Source organism: Onychomys torridus, chromosome 14, assembly GCF_903995425.1.
Source record: "Onychomys torridus chromosome 14, mOncTor1.1, whole genome shotgun sequence".
Classification (NCBI taxonomy): domain Eukaryota; kingdom Metazoa; phylum Chordata; class Mammalia; order Rodentia; family Cricetidae; genus Onychomys; species Onychomys torridus.
In genome coordinates this window covers 37,681,533-37,701,552 of record NC_050456.1, presented here as the reverse complement: position 1 = coordinate 37,701,552, position 20,020 = coordinate 37,681,533, and the positions used below count along the sequence as shown (strand labels likewise).

The following is a 20,020-nucleotide window of genomic DNA, read 5'->3' as shown; positions in this document are numbered from 1 at the left end:
GTCTACTCCAAAAAACAAAAAGTCTGTGATTCAGTAGAAGGCAGTGACGTGCTTTCTGCCCCTGGCGGTGTCGCACGTTGTCATTTCTAACAGCTGGTGTTGGATTTTCCTGCAGTAGCCGTTTTGTCTTTGTGCCTGGCCCGGAGGACCCTGGGTTCGGTTCCATCTTACCAAGGTAATCTTTGCTCACATTTGTTTTCTGTTGTTTGGCAGTCAGGAGGATGGTGTGAAATTTATAAACACATCCTATATCGTGTTGTTTTTATAGGCCGCCACTTGCTGAAAGCATCACGAAGGAATTCAGACAAAGGGTACCTTTCTCAGTTTTCACTACTAATCCTTGCAGGTAAATTTTGGGTTCAACTTCTTTCATTTCATTTAAAAATTATTCTTGCCGGGTGGTGGCGATGGCGGCTACAGAGAAATATATATATATATATTCTTCTAATTTATTTCTGAAATTTGAGTAAATCTAAAAAGCAAATTTGATTTTGAATTCCTCAAGGTTTGAAAGATATTTTAACTGTATGCAAATACTTAACTAATAGTGAATTTATGGTCTGTGCTGGCAGCAGTGTTTCCACCTTTCTCCTGAATCCCGTACTCGTGGGTCCAGATGTCCATTGTCATCTTTTTCTGGATGTCTAGTTGATAAGAGACAGCTCTGATCCTCCCCTGTTCTGGGGCCTTCCCGTCTCATTTTGTGGTCCTCTGATTTTCCAATTGCTCAGGCCATCACCATAGAGGTTCCCCTTACACACAGTTTTTGAGGTAGCCCTGTCAACTTCAAAGGTCACCTCTCACATTTATGACCCGCCATTAACCTCTAAACTGGCCTCTGGCTTCTACTCCTCCCCTGTGGAGACCATGTCATGTTGCCCTCCTGTCTGAAAGATGGGGTCCCTCATGCCATTAGCCCATACCCTTGCAGAGGTAGTCATGCCCACCCTGCATGCTGCGCCGTTTCCGCTTTGATTTTCTCTCCCAGTTACTTCCTCACGTCCGTGTGGGCGCCCCAAGCCTGCAAGGCACACTCCAGCCTTGGGTCCTGTTTTGCCTCTTCCCCGCCTGCAGTGCCTGCCCCGCTTCCGGGATGTCTTAGGTCACTGTGTCTGATGAGCTCTAATCCTGTCTTAATCCTCCAGCCTTCTAAACCCTCTTCTCCCGAGTGTGATCCCTCTTCACCTGTCTCTCTTTTCCAACAGACATCATTACCACGTCTTTAATTTCTCTGAGGAAGTCAAATATTCAACTCCTGCTTTATTTCAGAATTCAGTATTGTACACAAGAAATTATCGTCTTTCGTGAAGACTTAGTGAATAAAATGTGTCGAAACTGTGTCCGTTTTCCTAGTAGCAGTTTGGATATTCCTGCTCATGTAAGTAGTCTTCTTCCGTAAACTACCTTTTGTTTTGTATTTATTTATCATATTAAATTGTGTCTATGGATGTTTTACCTGCATGTATGTATGTGTGCCATGGTTGTGCCTGGTGCCTATGGAGGCGGCACTGGATTCCTTGGGACTGGAGTTACAGAGGGCTGTGAGCCCCCATGGGGGTGCTGGGAATCGAACCCTGGTCCTGTGCAAGAGCCACAGTGCTCTTAACCACTGAGTCAGGACTCCAGTCCTTGGTTTTGTTTTAAAATTTTTTTAGTTTTGTCGTTTCTGTGTGTGTTTCTTTGTGAGCATAGTATGCACATGTATGTGCACATGTGTAGAAGCCAGAAGCGGCCATTGGGTCCCTTGGAGCTAAATTATAGGTGTTGGCAAGCAGTCTTACATGGGTGCTGCGATCTGAACTCGGGTGCTCATGACTGCTTAACCACTGAGCCATCTCTTCAGCTCTTGTGGGCTTTTGTTTTTGTTTGTTTCTTTTTCAAGACAGTTAGTTTCTCTTCTGACTGTCCTGGAACTCACTCTGTAGACCAGGCTGGCCTCGAACTCAGAGATCCGCACCACCACCTCCCGGCTTTGACTGAATTAGTTTACTTGCTGTGCTTTATGGACTTGGTTAAGCTCCTGTGCGCGTGTGCTTTGCTATTTCCTTGTGGTGGAATGCAGTAGTGGAGTTCAGTTCTTATGCTGGTGTTGCAGCTTTCTACCGAAGAACCTAGAGACAGAGATGGAAGGCCAGAGCAAGCAGGGACTTCGCCTGAAGCTTCTCGTTTTTCCTTAAAACTCTTAGATTTACTTCATAATATGTGTATTATTTTTACAAGATGTTCGTATTCCTCATGTTCACTACATATTTCATATGGTGTGTCCACATCAGGAGGACATGCAGTGTTTATCTTGTAAATTCAAAGTTCTCAAATATACAGTTGTCATTGAGAGGTATGGACGAAAATCACTTTTATTCTTTGTTATACATTTTTTTTCTTTTTAAAGATGGCTCAGAGGTTAAGAACACTGAATGTTCTTCCAGTCTTCCAAAGGTCCTGAGTTCAATTCCCAGCAACCACATGGTGGCTCACAGCCATCTGTAATGAGATCTGGCGCCCTCTTCTGGCCTGCAAGGACACATGTAGACAGAACACTGTATACATAATAAATAAATAAATCTTAAAAAAATAAAATAAAATGAAGATAGAGTCTTACTGTGTAGCCCGGGTTGACTGGCTGCTGGCCCCTGACTTACACTATGAAGCTGTAATTTTCATTTTCACTCTTGTGTGTATATGGTGTGGGTGGCACACGTGGAAGCCAGAGAGCAGCAGCTTTGTGAAGTTAGTTCTCTTTCCACCTTCCCATGGGGAGTGGACCCAGCTCAAGTCACCAGGCTTGCATTGTGGGTGACAAGCGCTGTACCCACTGAGCAATCCTACCAGCCCTGTGAAATTGTTATAGTTATGATTTTTTTTTTTAAACTCATAAGTTCCAATAATCCTCTTAGCCGTCTCTGTAGCTGGGATGACAGTTATTATGCACTGTCATGTCCAGCAGTATCAAATATTATTAGTTATTACTATTTTAGATTTTTTTTTTGAGACAAGGTCTCCCGCTGTATGTAGCCTAGGTTGGCCTCAAATTCATGGCAATACCCAGCCTTCTAATTGGTGGGAGTACAGATTACCACACCTTCCCTTTTTTTAATGAGTTGAAGTAGTAAATGGATTTATTATATGTACAGTTGATTCATGACTAAAAAGAGGGTCAGTGTTATGATAAATGATATTAAATGAAAACTTAGATTGTTTTTCCCTAGAATATATGATAATTTCATTCTCAGAGCAGTGTTTCTTCATGTTCTGTGGCTCAAGGCTTCAGTTTTTGGTAGATATTCCAGGTCTTCATGGAAATCATTAATTTAAAACTACTTTCTTCACGGTTTTTGCTTTCACTGTTGAACTGTTTTGCTTTGTTTTGTGTTCTGTTGTAGTTTGTAAAGACTGTCTTATCTCAGGGACATCTGACTCCTCTGCCTCTTTATGTCTGCCCTGTCCACTGGGCATATGATTATACTTTGAGAGTGTACCCTGTGCCCGATCTGCTGGTCATTGCAGACAAGTATGATCCCTTCACCGTGACCAACACTGAGTGCCTCTGCATAAACCCTGTAAGGATGCCATGGATGGTCAAGAGTATAGCACATTTTTGTTTCTCTTCTCTAATTTTACAAATTACCTCATGTGTTGTTTGTGTGTGTGTGTGGTAGCGTGTATACCATGGTGAGAGTCAGTTCTCTCCTTCCACCATGTGGGTCCCAAAGATGGAACTAAGGCTACCAGGTTCAGCGGCAAGTCCCTTACCTATTCAGCCACTTTGCACCCTATAGCACATGTCTATGACTTTATAGAGAGAATAAAATCATCGCTGTGGTTAAATATATAGTTAGTCAAGCACTGATATAATTTGGTATACACAGAAGATTCCTAAACTCTTGGTATGTGATGTAACTATAATGTATTGTAGTTTGTTGTTGTTGTTTTGTTTTTTTCAAGACAGGGTTTATCTGTGTAGCCCTGGCTGTCCTGGAACTCACTCTGTAGACCAGGCTGGCCTCGAACTGCCTCCCAAGTGCTGAGACTAAAGCTGTGTGCCTCCATCATCTGGCTAGATTTTTTTAAATAACAAGCAGACCAAAATATAAAATCAAATGGGTATTTTTCCTTTCGTGATTTAATTTTTCTATAGAACTTTGAAACGACTCTGGAATATAAAGCTGCTTCAGTATCTGAAGATATAATTGACTTTAGGACCTGGAAAATATGTACCACAAATAATCACATAACCATAGTTTATGTCAAACAAAATATTGTCTTTACTGGTTGGGTGTTTGCTTTGTTTTGTTCTGAGGGAGGGTGTCAGTGTATAGCCCTAGAACTCTGCATAGCCCAGGCTGTCCTTAAACCCAGAGATCCGCCTGCCTCTGCTTCCCGAGTGCTGGGATTAAAGGCGTGCTCTACCACAGGGCCCCACTTGTGATTTTTAATAAAGTCTGCATGCTGATTCTTATGAATTTTAAATATTAATACTTTTTTGTTTCATCTGGCTTCTTTTGTCAAGTACATTTGTGTGGCTTTATCTACACAGGGCTTATCATCAACCTTGGCACATTTGCATCTTGGATCAAGTAATTAATTCTTGATTGTAGGGGCTTTCATGCGCACTATAGGATGCTCGGCAGCATCCTTGCATCCTCACTGGATGTTGGTTACATCTTTCACTCATGACAATCAGAAGTATCCGTAGATGTTTCTCAATGTCTCTTAAGGGACAAGAATCCCTGGTTGAGAATCATTCTCCAAGGATCAGCATACTTGGCTTTGGTGCATAAAATTTGTGGTTGGTTTTCACAGTCTTTTTCTTTCTTTCTTTCTTTTTTTTTTAATAGGTTTATTTTAAACCTAAAACAATGCACCATGTGTGTGACTGGTGACTAACGATGTCAAAACAGGGCATTGGATTCTCTAGAACTGGAGTTATGGATGATTGTGAGCTGCCATATGGTTGCTGGGAATTGAACTTGCTTCCTCTGCAAGAGTACCCGGTGCTCTTAACAGCTGGGCTCTCTCTCCTGCCCCTCAGTCTTTATTACAGTCAAATATCACAGTGAGGCTATTTCCTCATTAGATATTCTCTTTAGATATTTGTTATATTGTCAGACATTTTCTTAGTTGACACTATTTTAAAAAACACTTTACCAGTGAGTTTTCCCACTCTTTGATCTGGCAGTGTTTGAACAAACCTCACCATTCTCTCCCTCTTTTTTTTTAAACCTTATTTATGCATTTTGGTCAGGTTCAAAACTTGATATTTTGATATTGCTTCATTACTTTTTTCTTAAGAAAAGATGATCTTATTATTTAAGTTATATGTTTCTGTGTGGCTATGCCCATATGCATGCAGGTGCCCAGAGACCAGGGGTGAGAGATGCTTCTGAAGCTGGAGTGATGGTGAGCCACCTGAAGTGGGTGCTGGGAATTGAACTTGGATCCTCTCACAGAGCAGTATATGTGTTTCACTGCTGAGCCATCTTTCCAGCCCCATTTTTCTTTATCTCTTCTTGGTTCTTACTTACAGTACTGAGTGCTGGCTGTAGGCCAGGCATTGATGCAGGGCTTCAGACAGACTGGAAGCTCTAGTCTCCCAGGTACCATTAGGTCTGCATCGTAGACAGTCACTTGTAATTCCTGCTCAGTGGTGCTGGGGGAACACTGGGATCCTGTCAACCTGGCATTGAGGGGGAAGGCAGGGAAGACTCCTTGAACACAATGTCTGCCTTCTAAGCATGTTTAATATTTTACAGTATTACTTGTTTCCACACTGAGTGGAGCCATGCCAAAGCATTTCCAATGACATTTGTTGGACTAAAACTGGTCAACTTAGATTACTAGGTCGTGACATTTTATAGTAACCTCTAAAAAAAAATAAACTGCTAACAATTTGTAGTCACATCTTGTAATTTTAAATCATGACTAAGAAATGTGATTCTAAAAATAGGGATTATTTTCGACAAGCCAAAGAGTCACTTACGGACATTTTTGTCTCTAAAGGGCTCTTTTCCAAGAAGTGGGTTTGCATTCAAAGTCTTTTACCCTTCCAGTAAGACAGTGGAAGACAGGTGAGCATGGCTTCTCTTGCTTTTCTGTTCTCAAAGTCACACTTGATAGGTATGCCTAGATTTTCCTTGTGTGTGTCACTGCCGAGTGGCCTCCTGGGAATGCTTTAGACTGAGCAGCAGTCATGCTAAGTTCTTGGCTGGTTTCTGTTGATAGGAACTTTTCAGTGGCTTCTCAGGCTGGCTTTGGAGGTGGGCTAGTTCCCACGTAGGCTGACACCTGAGGATGCTTCCTATTCACCCATATGGCTGTTTCTCGAAGTGTAGAGAGACCCTAGATGTGTGGCGATGGGGTTCAAAGGACTTAGGGAAGTACAACTGACCGCTCGCTCGGTGAGCATGGTACCAGAAGAGGCTGTCAGATCTCCCGATCTGGAATCACAGGCAGTTGTGAGTTGCCTGACGCGGGTGCTGGGAACTGAACTCAGGTCCTCTGCAGGAGCATCGAGTGTTTTAAGCCATTTCTCCAACTACCAAGCCACCTTTTTTTTCCTTTTTGAGACAGGGTCTCACTGTGTAGCTTGGATTATGGGCATGTGCCACCATGCCCAGTTTTTTGGGTATACATTTTTAAAGCTCCCCCCTTCCCCAGTTGATACTGCTATAGGTTGAACCCGGGGTCTTGGACACACTAGACCAGCATTTACCAGTCAGCTGTGTCTCCACCCCTTGTTTGTTTTTTAGGGTAGCTCAGGCTGGCCTGAACTTGCTGTCCTACCTCAACCCCTGGAACGCTGGAGTTATGGGTGTGTCATATCACACTCAGCTTTCATTTCTTGTGTGTGTTTTTGTTTGAGCCATTCTTAGCTGGCTTAGAACTGTGTAGCCCAGGGGTGTTTGTTTGGTTTTGTTTTGTTTTTTGTTGTTGTTGTTTTATTAGACGACCTTTATAAAGATGTATCCCTTTAGGAGAACAAGTTGGATGTCAGACATACTTTTAGTGTTTCCTCTTGAATTATGAGTGTGTATGAATTGGATGTGTCTTTAAACATAACTACAACTAAGAATTAAGAAATGATAGTGCAAAAAAAAGAAATAATAGTGCTTAATTTTATTTTATTTTCTCTTTCAGCAAACTTCAGGGCTTTTGAGATTCATGAGGATAAATGAAATGAATTTTCTTATTTTTATCTTGTGTAATTTGTATATTAAATTATAATAAAGTTATGGTAAACCTTAGAATGTTCTGCACAAGTTGTATTTTATGAAAATTTGATGTTAGGGGAGGTGGAACTGGGGTTGGTATGCAGAATGAAAAAATTTTAATAAATATATTAAAAGAAAATTTGATGTTATATTACACTTCAGAAAATTTTATAGAAAGATGTTTGCGGTCTCAAAAGCATGCAGGTGTGTTTAAAATGCAGTGACATATTTCACTTGTTTCATTATTTCCATGCTAGTCACAATCCAATCTATTTTAAAAAGTAAGTGTTTAAAATTTTGTGACTCCAGCTGGAGAGATGGCTCAGTGGTTAAGACACTGGCTGCTCTTCCAGAGGACCCGGGTTCAATTCCCAGCACCCACATGGCAGCTCACAACTTTCTGTAACTCCAGTTCCAGGGGATCTGACACCTTCACACCAATTCACATAAAATAAATAAGTTAAATAAATTTAAAAAATTTTGGGAATTGTTTTAATCTAACTTGGGCTATTGACAGCATAATAACTCTAATAATATATCACCAGGTTTTTGAATTATTTACTCACAAAATTCCATCTTACAAAGTTGAGAAAAATCTGCTTTGGGGTAAACTATTGTCTATTTACTACATAATTATCCACAACTGTCTTTTGGCAGTGGAAAATTTTAACTATCATTCCCATAGTTTTTATACTTACAAAACATAAGGGTTTTGTTTAGTTTTTTGCTACACTGAAGATTGAACCCAGGACCTCACAGGCTGCTAGGCAAGCACTCTGCCACTGAGCTACACTGGAGCCGCATAGTTTACTTTGAATCATGGGTTTCTGTGCTCATGTAACAATACCAAAGACAGATTCACTTACAGTGAACAAAAACTAACCAGTTTCGGGGAGGCAAGTCCAAGGACAGGGTGAAATTTGAAGTTACAAGGATGACTTATAACAGGTAATCAATTCTTGAGGATGTTTACTGACTCTCACATGAGTTCAGGGCCTCCCAGGACTCCCCTGACTGCCTCAGAGCTTTAAAACTTAAATGAGAAGGTATTTAAAAACTACTGGGTATGGTGCTCTCAGTGTCTTTGAGGCTAGATGAACTATGTAGCAAGTTCCAGGCCAGCTAGAGTTACACAGTGACACCCTGTCCCAAAACAAAACCCAAAAAAACTTCCAAATTCCTAGCAAAATTAGAAAATATAAATAAGCATAAATTAAAAAATGTTCCATAACCTGCAATTTTTTTATAACCTATAATTTTTATCATCAGAAATAATCTTTAGAGGCTGGGGAGGGTGCTTAGTGGTTAAGAGCACTTGCTGCTCTTACAAGGGGATCAGAGTTCAGGGAGAGGGTGGAGCTCTCCTGGGTGGAGATTGGTGGGATTCCATGTCCAGATATTGGGCTTTTTGCTCTGCAGGGTAGGGGAGGGTCCAGCATCTAGGGCAGTTAGAGTATTCTGTGGGTGGAACCTGGCAGAGGTCCTCTGGGGAGGGGCCTGGCCACTCGAGTGGGCTTACACACACATCCATAAATGAAGAAGAAAATAAATATTTATTTATTTTTATGAAATAGGGTTTCTCTGTGTAGTCCTGGCTGTTCTGGAACTTGCTCTCCAACTCCCAAGTTTTTTTTTTTTTTCCTTTTTGAGACAGGGTCTCACTGGGCATGTGCCAACATACCCAGTTTTTTGAGTACACATTTTTAAAGCAACCCCTCTCCCCAGTTGATACTGCTATAGATTGAACCCAGGGTCAGGCTAGCCTTATGTTCAGCGATCTGCCTGCCTTTGCCTCTGGAGTGCTGAGATGAAAGGCCGGAAAGTCTTTTTATAAAGAACTAGTTTTAGTATTTGGGTGCACACCCCAGTTTCTTCTCTGTGTATGTTTTATCCTGCAGAAGTGCTTTGGGACCAGCCTTTACATGCTGAGCTTGCTGTCTTCCTCCCTCGGTATGTGCATTCATTACCTGCATAGCCAACACATCTTAGATTCCGGGGACCCCAGTTCCTCACCAGAAAAGCAGAGTTCTAGGTTTCATGAAGCTTACCTTCAGATGGGGGAAAGCCACACCCTAGAAGAGTGTCAAATAGGACCTATAGTGAAAATACTTTAAAGAGGGTAACTTTTGATGGGCTGCTTGGCGGTGGGAGAAGCCTGTCCGTGGGAGTTAAGCTGACATTTACATTCTCAAGAGTCGGGCTGGGTGTCAAGGGTGTTCTGCCATCAGGATAGACCAGAGGGAGAGAGATGGTGACCACAGAGTAGTTTTTGAGTGGTCAGCCACCAGAGCAACAGTAGTGATAGAAATGGGCTCAGGGGCTGGAGAGATGGCTGAGTGGTTAAGAGCACTGTCTGCTCTTCCAGATGGACCTGAGTTCAATTCCCAGCAACCACATGGTGGCTCACAGCCATCTGTAATGAGATCTGGCGCCCTCTTCTGGCGGGCATGCATACATGTGGGCAGAACACTGTATACATAATAAAATCTTTAAAAATATATATTATACACACACACACACACACACACTCCCTCTCTCTCTCTACGGGGCTCAGTAGATAAGATTGCATTTTGCTCTCCTAGAGGACTCAAGTTCAGTTCCCAGCACCCACAGTGGGTGGCTTACAACTACTACAATACAGGGACCAGGGGATGTAACTGACTCATCTAGCCTTGGTGGGCACCTGCACATACACACACCATTAAAAATAAATATTTAAAATACGTGCACACACACATATCTAGTTCATATGTTGTGGTGATGTTTTTGTTGGATGTATACTTCAAAATGGAACTTTTCCATCATACACATTATGTTCAATAGTAATTTCCTCAAGTAATTGTCCCAACATGTTTTCTCAACGTAAGAGAGTGCCAGTGGTTTTGTGTCCTTAGAGCACACAGTTTTTGTTTTTCTTGTGCTTTAACATTAACTCATCAGGCTGGCCAGACGGCTTGGTGAGTAAAAGCATTTGCTGTGTGCAAGCCTGACCCCCTGGTACCCACAGTGGAAGAAGAGACAAACGCACAAAAGCTGTCTTCTGACCTACACATGTGTGCATCGAATGCATGCACATATACAACAATAAAACAAAATTTCAAAAAGAGCATTAACTTACCTACACAGTAGGTAGAGTAAGCAATAATATCTGACCAGGACTGATCCGTTGACAGATCCATTTCAAGCTATGGGCATGGGTGTAGACAGGGAAGCTGGCGGATGAGAGACAAGGAGAGCAGGAACGAACAGACCTTTGAGTGCTGAAGTCAAGAGGAAAATGCATTCCTAGTCAGGCTTACAGCTGCTGGGAGATCAAGGGACAGATGAGGGAAAGGACAGTAGTCCAGAGTTCCATTATCAGCCTTTCCAGGCCTCAAATGGAGACATCAGATAGACAAGCTGGATGAGTCGGGAGTTTAGAACTTGAAACAGGAGTTGGTTATTTGTGAGTTTATTAATTAATTTTGTTTGTTTTTGAGCCAGGGTTTCTCTGTGTCATCCTGGCTGTGTAGCCCTAGAACTCCATCTATAAGATCAGGTTGGCCTTGAACTCAGAGATGCGCCTGCCTCTGCCTCCCAAGTGCTGGCATTAAAGGTGTGCGCCATCATGCCCAGCTGAGTACGTACAATATTTATATATTTGGGAAAGAGATGATGTAATGGAGACAAGGTGCTATCCCAGTCTTGGGACATTCTACTTAAAATGTAACAGAGGAAGGTGTGTGCAAAAGCGACCGAGAGAACAGATGGAAGGCTTGGGATGAGAGTACTTGTCTTGTATACGCCGGCCCTGAGTTTGGTTCTGGGATACTCTTCCTCCCCACACAAAAAAGGATGAGTTAAGGAAAAAAACCTGGCCGGGCGGTGGTGGTGCACGCCTTTAATCCCAGCACTTGGGAGGCAGAGCCAGGCGGATCTCTGTGAGTTCGAGGCCAGCCTGGTCTACCGAGCGAGCTCCAGGAAAGGTGCAAAGCTACACAGAGAAACCCTGTCTCGAAAAACCAAAAAAAAGAAAAAAAGAAAAAAAACCTGGAAAAGATCCTGTGATTGCAGTAATACCAGTGTAAACTGTGCTAAATGCTGTGCACATACAACTGCTTCAGGACTGGCCAGCCATCAATTCATAACCTCACTCTGGACCTGGGGGTGTGGCTCAGTGGTAGAGCTCATGCTACAGGTGAGGTCCTGGGTCCCGCCCCTAGCACCATAACAAAACAATTTCTATAAAGTCTGGCGGGCATAAGATTCCACTGTATTACTACCACACCTGGTGCATTAATTCCTTGTGGAGCTTATGGTCTTTCTTTTAGAATCACACTGTTAGGAACTACTGAGTCAATCTAAGGATATGTGGTTTTCAAAAGATGTGTAGTTTTAATTCTATTCTCAACTCAAGGGAACCCATCGGGACAAAGTCCGTGATTTTGCTAAGTGATTTATGGGACCTTACTTTTACATTATGAAAAGTGAATACCTTTCCCTTGTTTACTGGGCTTTGGGATTTTCGAGTCCATCTTTTGCCCCCCAAGGTTTTTTTGTTTTTGTTTTTGTTTTTTTTTTAAACGGGACAATTGTAAGGTAGGATACCGGCAAATAGAACAAAAATTAGGGCTTATATGTCAGTTTCACAAAGTGAAAAGGGCCAGAATAAAAGTTAGGTTTGTGAATTGTAGCCTTGGCTAGGAAACTTCTCATTTGTCTGTGAAAGTGAACAGTTAGTAAGATAAAGCGCTGAAAATGAGGACCGCAAAGTCCGTGTATCCTGGAACAGAAGCCTCCAGCCTGTAGCAGGCAGAGTGGCTGCTTGGTTTGAACAGCAGTCTATTTCTAGCATTCCCACGAGATCACTGTCCCGCCGCCAAAGGTGTACCTATGGCAACAAAGCACGCGCTGCCCAGCTATCCAACGGTTACCTTCCTAGGCTGGTCACTTCTGCTTGTTCCCCAGACTCGGCAGCGCGCATCCTAGGTTCGGGCTGATCCTTCACCGGGCTCGGGTGAGGAGGCCGAGTGAGGGGGAGGGGGGGAACCATGGCCAAGGCGGCGGCGGCCTCAGCGCTGGAGGACTTGGATCTGAGCGGAGAGGAGGTGCAGCGGCTCACCTCCGCCTTTCAGGACCCAGAGTTCCGCCGAATGTTCTCCGAGTACGCCTCGGAGATCACGGACCCTGAGAACCGGAGGCGCTACGAGGAGGAGATCACAGCGCTGGAGCGGGAGCGCGGGGTGGAGGTGCGGTTCGTGCACCCAGAGCCGGGCCACGTGCTGCGTACCAGCCTGGACGGGGAGCACCGCTGCTTCGTGAACGTGTGCAGCAACTCGCTGGTAGGCTCGCCCAGCAGCCGGCCGAGCGCGGGGCGCGGCGACGCGGCGGCCGGCAGCCACTGGTCCCTGCCCTACAGCCTGGCGCCGGGCCGCAAGTACGTGGGGCGCAGCGGCTCCCGCTACACCGTCTACGACGTGGTCTTCCACCCCGACGCGCTAGCGCTGGCCCGGAGCCACGAGCGATTCCGCGAAATGCTGGACGCCACGGCCCTGGAGGCGGTGGAGCAGCAGTTCGGCGTCAGGCTGGACCGCAGGAACGCCAAGATCCTCAAGATCAAGTACAAGGGGGTGCCCGAGGCCGCGGTGCTGCGCACTCCCCTTCCCGGGGGCGTCCCTGCCCGGCCCGAGGGGGAGCCGCCCGGGCTTTTCCCGGACCTGCCATACCCGTACCCCTACCCGGCGGCGGCGGAGAGCACGGCTCGCACGCCGGCGCCCCGGGCTGCCCAGGCCGAGCAGCGTCCGGAGCCCCCCGAGCCCACCGAGCCCCGCTGCACCGTGGTGCAGCGCCACCACGTGGACCTCCAGGATTACCGCTGCTCGCGCGACGCCGCCCCGAGCCCCGTGCCGCACGAGCTGGTGGTCACCATCGAGCTGCCGCTGCTGCGCTCGGCCGACAAGGCGGAACTGGAGGTGAAGGGGAAGCTGCTGTGCCTGGACTCCAGGAGCCCCGACTACCGGCTGCGGCTCTCGCTGCCCTACCCGGTGGAAGACGGCCGCGGCAAGGCGCAGTTCAACAAGGCGCGGCGACAGCTGGTGGTCACGCTGCCCGTGGCGCTGTCGCTCGCGCGCCGGGACCTGGCGGCGGCGCCGGAAGAGTCCCCGGCCGAGACCGGAACTGACGTCTCACCCTGCGCTTCCCAGGGCGAGCTGGCTGCGGTGCGGGAAGAGACGGCGGAGGCGACCCGAGCCGACCTCGGGGACGCGAGCGGAGTGGGAGTCCCAGGCTTCGGGGCTGCGGACGCTGAAGGGGAGCTCGTCCCCCAGCCGCAGCGAGACTTCGGTGGGGGCTCGGGGGCGTCTCTAGGCCTCGGGGAAGAGCCGCCTCCCGGGGACCGAAGCCTCCCTTGCCCTGCGTGCCCCGGCTGCGACACCGAGTCCCCTGCGGGAAGACCGGGACTGTGCGGAGGAGACCTCAGTGCCCAGACGAGTGAGGAGCAGGAGGGGACCACCCGCCACGACGCCTCGGGCTCAGCCATGGGTGGCCCCGGGGCCGAGAGCATCGAACCAGTGTGCCCTCCTTTGCGGTGCTATCAGGACGAAGACTCCTTGACTTTGCTCGTTCAAGTGCCTGGGATTCAGCCGCAAAGTCTTCACGGGGACCTGAGCCCCCTCCGTTACAAAGTGCGCTTCTCCACACAAGACTCGGGTTACTCCTTCACTTTGCAGTTTGCTCCGGAGAATCAGTTGAGTACCAAAGAACCCGAGGTTAGCATGTCTCTCAACAATGCGGTGATAGTGCTGGCAAAATCTCCAGAGAGCCGTGGACGTTGGCGAGAATGGTATTGTGGCTTGGACAGTGAGTCTTTGGAGGTAACCGTTTTCACTATTTGAAATACTCCATCTTCCTTTAAAAATGTTTTGTTACAGGCACCTAACCAAGTGTTTTCTCTATTCATAGTATGAAAGGTAGTGCGTGGTTAAGTGCGTTCTCGAAGCGAAGTTTGTACATATCCGGAGGATGCGCTTCATGTCTTCAGGAGGGTTGTCCGCAATGCAACCGTTTTCTTAGGGTCCACCGACTGACTTAAAGAAACTGGATTTTAATGATTTCCTAGATTTCCGGCATTGTATGCAAAAAATTGAGGGTTCTGTCTCTCCTGAAAAGGGTTATAACTCAAGTCGTTCTCAAAAGTATTTATGTCAAAAAAGCACTCTAAAGTGGTCATATTTTAACTTGGGAAATCAATTTCTTCCGAGTCTAGAAATTTGTGCAGGTAATGTTAAAATACTTCCGGAGAGGAAATAATTCACGTCCTATGCTGGGGTTGGAGATTAAACTCAGTGGTAGAGCACTGGCGTATCCTACCGCAAGGCCTTCGGCTCCTTCTCTACATCCCATTTGGCCCTATGAAGCTGTTTAATTTCAGCTAGGTTGCCCTCTGGTGGGTGCTATCAATTACACAGAAAATGTCTCTCCGTTTGTTTTAGTTAGGACCATTTGATAGTCTCAGTACATAGCCCTTGCTGTCTTGCAACTATGTAGATCAGGCCGGCCTTGAACACACAGATCGACTTGCTTTTGCCTCCAAAATGCTGGGATTAAAGGTCTGTGTCGCTGGGCGGTGGTGGCACACGCCTTTAGTCCCAGCACTCACTCGGGAGGCAGAGGCAGGCGGATCTCTGTGAGTGCGAGGCCAGCCTGGTCTACAGAGCGAATTCCAGGACAGGCTCCAAAACTACACAGAGAAACCCTGTCTCCAAAAAACAATAAATGAATGAATGAATAAAATAAATAAAATAAAGGCCTGTGTCACCATGCCCAACTACAGTTGCTTTTTGAATTCTTTCCTTTCGTGTTTTGGTTTTTGTTTTGTTCTTTTGAGACAGGGTTTCTCTGTGTAGCCCTGGTTGTCCTGGAACTCGATCTGTAGATCAGACTGGCCTCAAACCCAGAAACACACCTGCCTCTGCCTCAAGAGCTCTAGGATTAAAGGCGTGCACCACCACCTGGCTTAGAAATGCTTTTAATGGGGTGCTTCAATAATAATATACAGATTGTAAGATTCTGGATCTTCAAGTAATACAAAGACAAATTGTTCTAAATGTAAAAGTCTTCTAATTCATTGGTTCACTTGCAAATTCAAATACTGTTTGTAATTATAATCAAAGAGAATTTGAAACTTATCTCTGATTTTGTCCCCTCTTTGGACCATCTAGTAATCTTTACTTTATAATTACAGTATTTCTTATATAAAAGCACTGAAGAGGATAATCTTATTTGAGGTAACAGTAGACTGATCTTATGAATTAAATAATTTTAAATATGAAAAGCCTGCACCCATGTTTTTCAAGTGTGTCTGTCCTCTTTTCCTTTGAGACGTGTCTCTAGGTAGCCTTGGCTGTCCTGGAACTCAGAGATCCACTTGCTGCTGCTACCTAATCGTTCCGAGTGAAGGTGGATGATGCCAGGCCCAGCGCTGAGTTTCTTAGTTTTTCATAATCCTTGTTCTTAAAGTCAGTATAAAAATATCTTTGTTAGGGGTTGGGGATTTAGCTCAGTGGTAGAGCGCTTGCCTAGCAAGTGCAAGGCCCTGGGTTCAATCCTCAGTTCCAAAAAAAAAAAGCTAAAAAAAAAAAATACCAAACCAAATCTTTGTTAAATCCTGACATTGCTTCAAAAAATTAAAAATAAATAGAATGTACTTCTTTTAAATAATATTGTAATTGGCTCTTAAGTGGCCAACAAATTTCTCTGTATTTTGTCTGAGACTTGGGGTCTGAGGTGGCCTAAAGTAGCCTTGAACTCCTGTGTAGCTGAAGGTGACCCTGAACTTGTGATCTTCCTGCCTCTACTTCCCAAGTGCTGGAAAGACAGTTTTGTGCCACTACATCCAGTTTGCATAGTTAAGAATTTAAAAGACACCTTCTGTATATTTCTTAACTGGTTTATTAGGAATTATTATCAGTATATATTTGGGAAAAATAAAAGAAATACTGTTCGTAAGTGAGATCATCCTGTAGGGAAAGCACACTTTAGTAAACTTAGAAAAGCATCAAGACTTCCTTTTATCCTTCTCTTTTTAGGTGGACCTCATGAGTAGATGTTTTCACGTTCATTATATATCACACTAGAGTTACTCTTTTTAAGATAGCACTCACTGTTGGTGAGATAAACATTTTAAAAACTGTAACATTGAACTATGTAAGACCTTTATGGTGACCTGTAAGGATATTTTTTTCCTCTTTTTACTGTAGGAAAGATTGTTTCTTGATGAGGAAAATGTCAATGAGTTTCTTGAAGAGGTCCTGCACTCCCCATTGACACAGGCAAGGTCCCTAGCCCCACCGTTGATTGAAGTTGTTCAGATTACTGATGAGAATATTCAGATTCATGCAAAGGTAATATTTCAGTGGGATTTAAAGGAGGCTTATGCGGAGCTGGAGAGATGGCTCAGAGTTTAAGAGCACTGACTGCTCTCCCAGAAGTCTTGAGTTCAATTCCCAGCAACCACATGGTGGCTCACAACCATCTGTAATGAGATCTGGTGCCCTCTTCTGGCCTACAGGCATACATGCTGTACACATAATAAATAAATTTTTAAAAAAGGGGAGAGAAAAAAAAAAAAAGGCTTACGTGAAGTGACCATTGGCTGAATGACTTCAAGTCTTGAATTTTTTTTTTTCCCCCGAGACAGGCTTGCTTTTTTAAAACAGCCCTGGCTGTCCTAGAACTTGCTTTGTGGACCAGGGTGGCCTCGAACTCCCAGAGATCCACCTACCTCTGCCTCCTGAGTGCTGAGATTAAAGGTATGAGCCGTCATGCCTAGCTGATAGTAAAACTTTTGTCTGCTTCTTTACAGTGTGATAAAAACACCACTCTTTATTTTCATTTTATTTTTAAAAAATTTCATTTTATGATAATTAACAAACAATGGATAAAAATCAGATAAATTTAATGTTCTACGAAACAGTAGGTGAGCTTACAAGGAAACTTTGGATTCAGAATTTTACATTTAGACAAATTTAGCAATTTGTCTTGCTGTTATTTGAAATCCAAAATCTTTTCTTTTTAAAGATTTATTTATTTTTATTTTATATGAATTGCTATTTTGCTTGCATGTTTGTCTGTATGAGGGTGCTGGGAATTAAACCCTGGTCCTCTAGAAGAGCAGCCAGTGCTCTTAACCACCGAGCTACTCTCCAGCCCCACAGAATCTTTTATTCTGAATAATTTTTATAGAAGCACCACGTCAAAGGCATTTTAAAGCTCTCACATCTCAAAGAGACACTCATCATGGCCTCACTGATAAAAAATACACCAAGCCAGGTGGTGGTGGCGGCGGCGCACGCCTTTAATCCCAGCACTTGGGAGGCAGAGGCAGGTGGATCTCTGTGAGTTCGAGGCCAGCCATAGAAGGTGGGAACCAACTTTTACAAGCTGCTCTCTAGCCTGTCTGTATGTGCTGTATCATGCATGAACACACATACATACACAAAAAATTGTTTTACATATTTTCAGAGTATTATGATTCAATTTCTGTTACTTCAAAGAATTTCTGATTTGCTCTTTCTCTTGATACAGTTGCAAGAATGTAGTGATCCTGATGGGCTTCAAGAGAAGGAAAATGGAGTCAGTGAAAGATGTCCTCCAAGTGAAAAAGGAAACACAGAGCATTTTTCCACCTCTATATTGGATTCTGATTCATCTGTAGCAGCTGATGCATTAAAAACAAAGACTTGTGGCTCAGCTGTGGGCCTTCAACACATCTGTCCTGATGTTCCTCACATGCTGTCCGGAGAAGCTCAGCAGCCGGAGGCAAAAATGGCTCCTGAGTTTATAAAAGAAAACAGTGCTACCTACTCAGCCGAAGAGAAGGAAAATAAAAAAGAGCCAGTCGTAACTAAGGAAAAAGAATTAGATGGAGATTACCTGTCTCCATCACTGAACAAAACTGGAGTTCAAAACGTACTTGATTTTGACAGCATAGAAGAAACCAATATGCAGGATGGTAGTGTACAGATCATTAAGGACCACACTACTCACTGTGAATTCAGTTTTCAGAACTCTTTGCTATATGATTTGGATTAATTGTATATAATTTTGAAATTTAAATGTTGAGTAAAAAAATTTGGGGCCTAAAATAGCTTCTTTGTGTTTTTAACTATAAAACAGGCAGAGGCAGACGTATCTCTGTTAGTTCAAGGCCAATGTGGTCTATAGAGTGAGTTCTAGGACAGCCATGGCTACACAGTGAAACCCTGTCTTGAAAAAACAAAACAAAAAATAGCTACTTTAAAAAAAAAAAAAAAAGAGATGTGCTGGGTGGTGGTGGCGCATGCCTTTAGTCTCAGCACTCACTGAGGAGGCAGAGGTAGGCGGATCTTTGTGAGTTTGAGGCCAGCCTAGTCTACAGAGCGAAATCCAGGAAAGGCGCAAAGCTACACAGAGAAACCCTGTCTTGAAAAACCAAAAAAAAAAAAAAAAGAAAGAGAGAGAGAGAGAGAGATGTATAAACATTTACAGTTGATTCTGGTAGGGAAGCCAGCAGCCAGGTAGGTAAGTACCTATAATCCCAACTCCTAGCACTGGAGACATCATGGTCAGTTCAGGTCTAATAATGAATTAGAGCCTGTCTTCAAAACAGAAACTGCCAGGCAGTGGTGGTACACGCCTTTAATCCCAGCACTCAGGAGGCAGAGGCAATCTGTAAATTGTTTGAGGCCAGGCTGTTCTATCAAGTGAGTTCCAGAATATAAAGACTACTATTACACGGAGCTAAGGATCGAACTCAGGGCCTTGCGCTTGCTAGGCAAGCACTCTAACACTGAGCTAAATCTCCATCCCCCAGTTTTCTTAATTTGTAGAGGGATTTGTGATTTTTAATGGAAATATTTTTCTCAAGGAGAATAAAATAGTTCAACAAAAAACAGGATGGAGATGGCTTAGAGGTTAAGAGCACTGGCTGCTCCGCCAGAGGTCCTGAGTTCAATTCCCAGCAACCACAAAGGGGCTTATAACCATCTATAAGATCTGGTGCCCTCTTTTGGCCTGCACTGTATACATAACAAAAGCAAAAAACAAAACAAAACAAAACAAAAAAGCCCACCACGTTTATTTATTTGGGGGTGGGGGTGGACACACAAGCTACAGAATAAATATGGATTCAGAGGATAAGGTGTCTCTTGGGTTAAACCCAGGTCATCAGCCTTGGTGGGAAGGGTCTTTACCTACTGAGCCATTTCTCTGGACCCTTAATTTGTGAGACACAGTTTTTCCTACTCCCTATAGTCTGGGCTACCCTCAAACCTGTGGCAGTTGCCCCTCAGTTTCTGAGTGCTGGGATTTTAGGCATATACCAGCACACCAGACCTTTAAGTTATATAGTTATGCCAGGCAGTGGTGGTGCATGCCTTTAATCCCAGCACTTGGGAGGCAGAGGCAGGCAGATCTCTTAGTTCAAGGCCAGCCTGGTCTACAGAGAGTTCTAGGACAGCCAGGGCTACTCAGAGAAACCCTGTCTCAAAAAGCAAAACAAAATTACATAGTTGTATTACAGGTACATACGTGCTTTTGTGTTCAATTTTGGTTTTATATTACTTTTTTTGTACCAATTATATATGTTCATAGAAGTCTGTCACATATATTAAGTTAATTTGGGAGATGGCTAGATGGCTTAGCAGATAGAGGTATCTACTAACAAGCCTGAAAACCTGAGTTCAATTCCTGGTATTTGCATGATGGAAAGAGAGAACCTACTTCTGCAAGTGCCCCTCCCCCCCTTACTGTGGTACACAAACTTGTGCACAGATAAAATATAATTAAAAATATAT

At 44.3% G+C, this 20,020-nt stretch overlaps 2 protein-coding genes across 3 annotated transcripts in view; both read left to right on the top strand.

The window, feature by feature from the left end:
• Positions 1–7,309, top strand: part of Pole2 (DNA polymerase epsilon 2, accessory subunit) — a 30,163-nt gene extending 22,854 nt beyond the window's left edge. The window contains exons 14-19 of the mRNA XM_036206572.1: positions 116–175; positions 269–346; positions 1,270–1,378; positions 3,381–3,557; positions 5,998–6,065; positions 7,135–7,309. Of these exons, the coding sequence (XP_036062465.1) occupies positions 116–175; positions 269–346; positions 1,270–1,378; positions 3,381–3,557; positions 5,998–6,065; positions 7,135–7,153 (511 nt within the window). The 3' untranslated portion in view covers positions 7,154–7,309. The remainder of the gene's footprint in view (positions 1–115; positions 176–268; positions 347–1,269; positions 1,379–3,380; positions 3,558–5,997; positions 6,066–7,134) is intronic.
• Positions 7,310–12,234: 4,925 nt separating this feature from the next.
• Positions 12,235–18,317, top strand: Dnaaf2 (dynein axonemal assembly factor 2). Of its 2 annotated transcripts, XM_036206477.1 has the most exons (3): positions 12,235–14,059; positions 16,445–16,588; positions 17,772–18,317. In XM_036206477.1, exons 1-3 carry the CDS (start codon positions 12,239–12,241, stop codon positions 18,276–18,278), a joined length of 2,472 nt encoding a protein of 823 aa, XP_036062370.1. In that variant the 5' UTR covers positions 12,235–12,238; the 3' UTR covers positions 18,279–18,317. The 2 variants fall into 2 exon arrangements, with proteins under 2 accessions (XP_036062370.1, XP_036062371.1); XM_036206478.1 differs by lacking the exon at positions 16,445–16,588.
• The last annotated feature ends 1,703 nt before the right edge of the window (positions 18,318–20,020 follow it).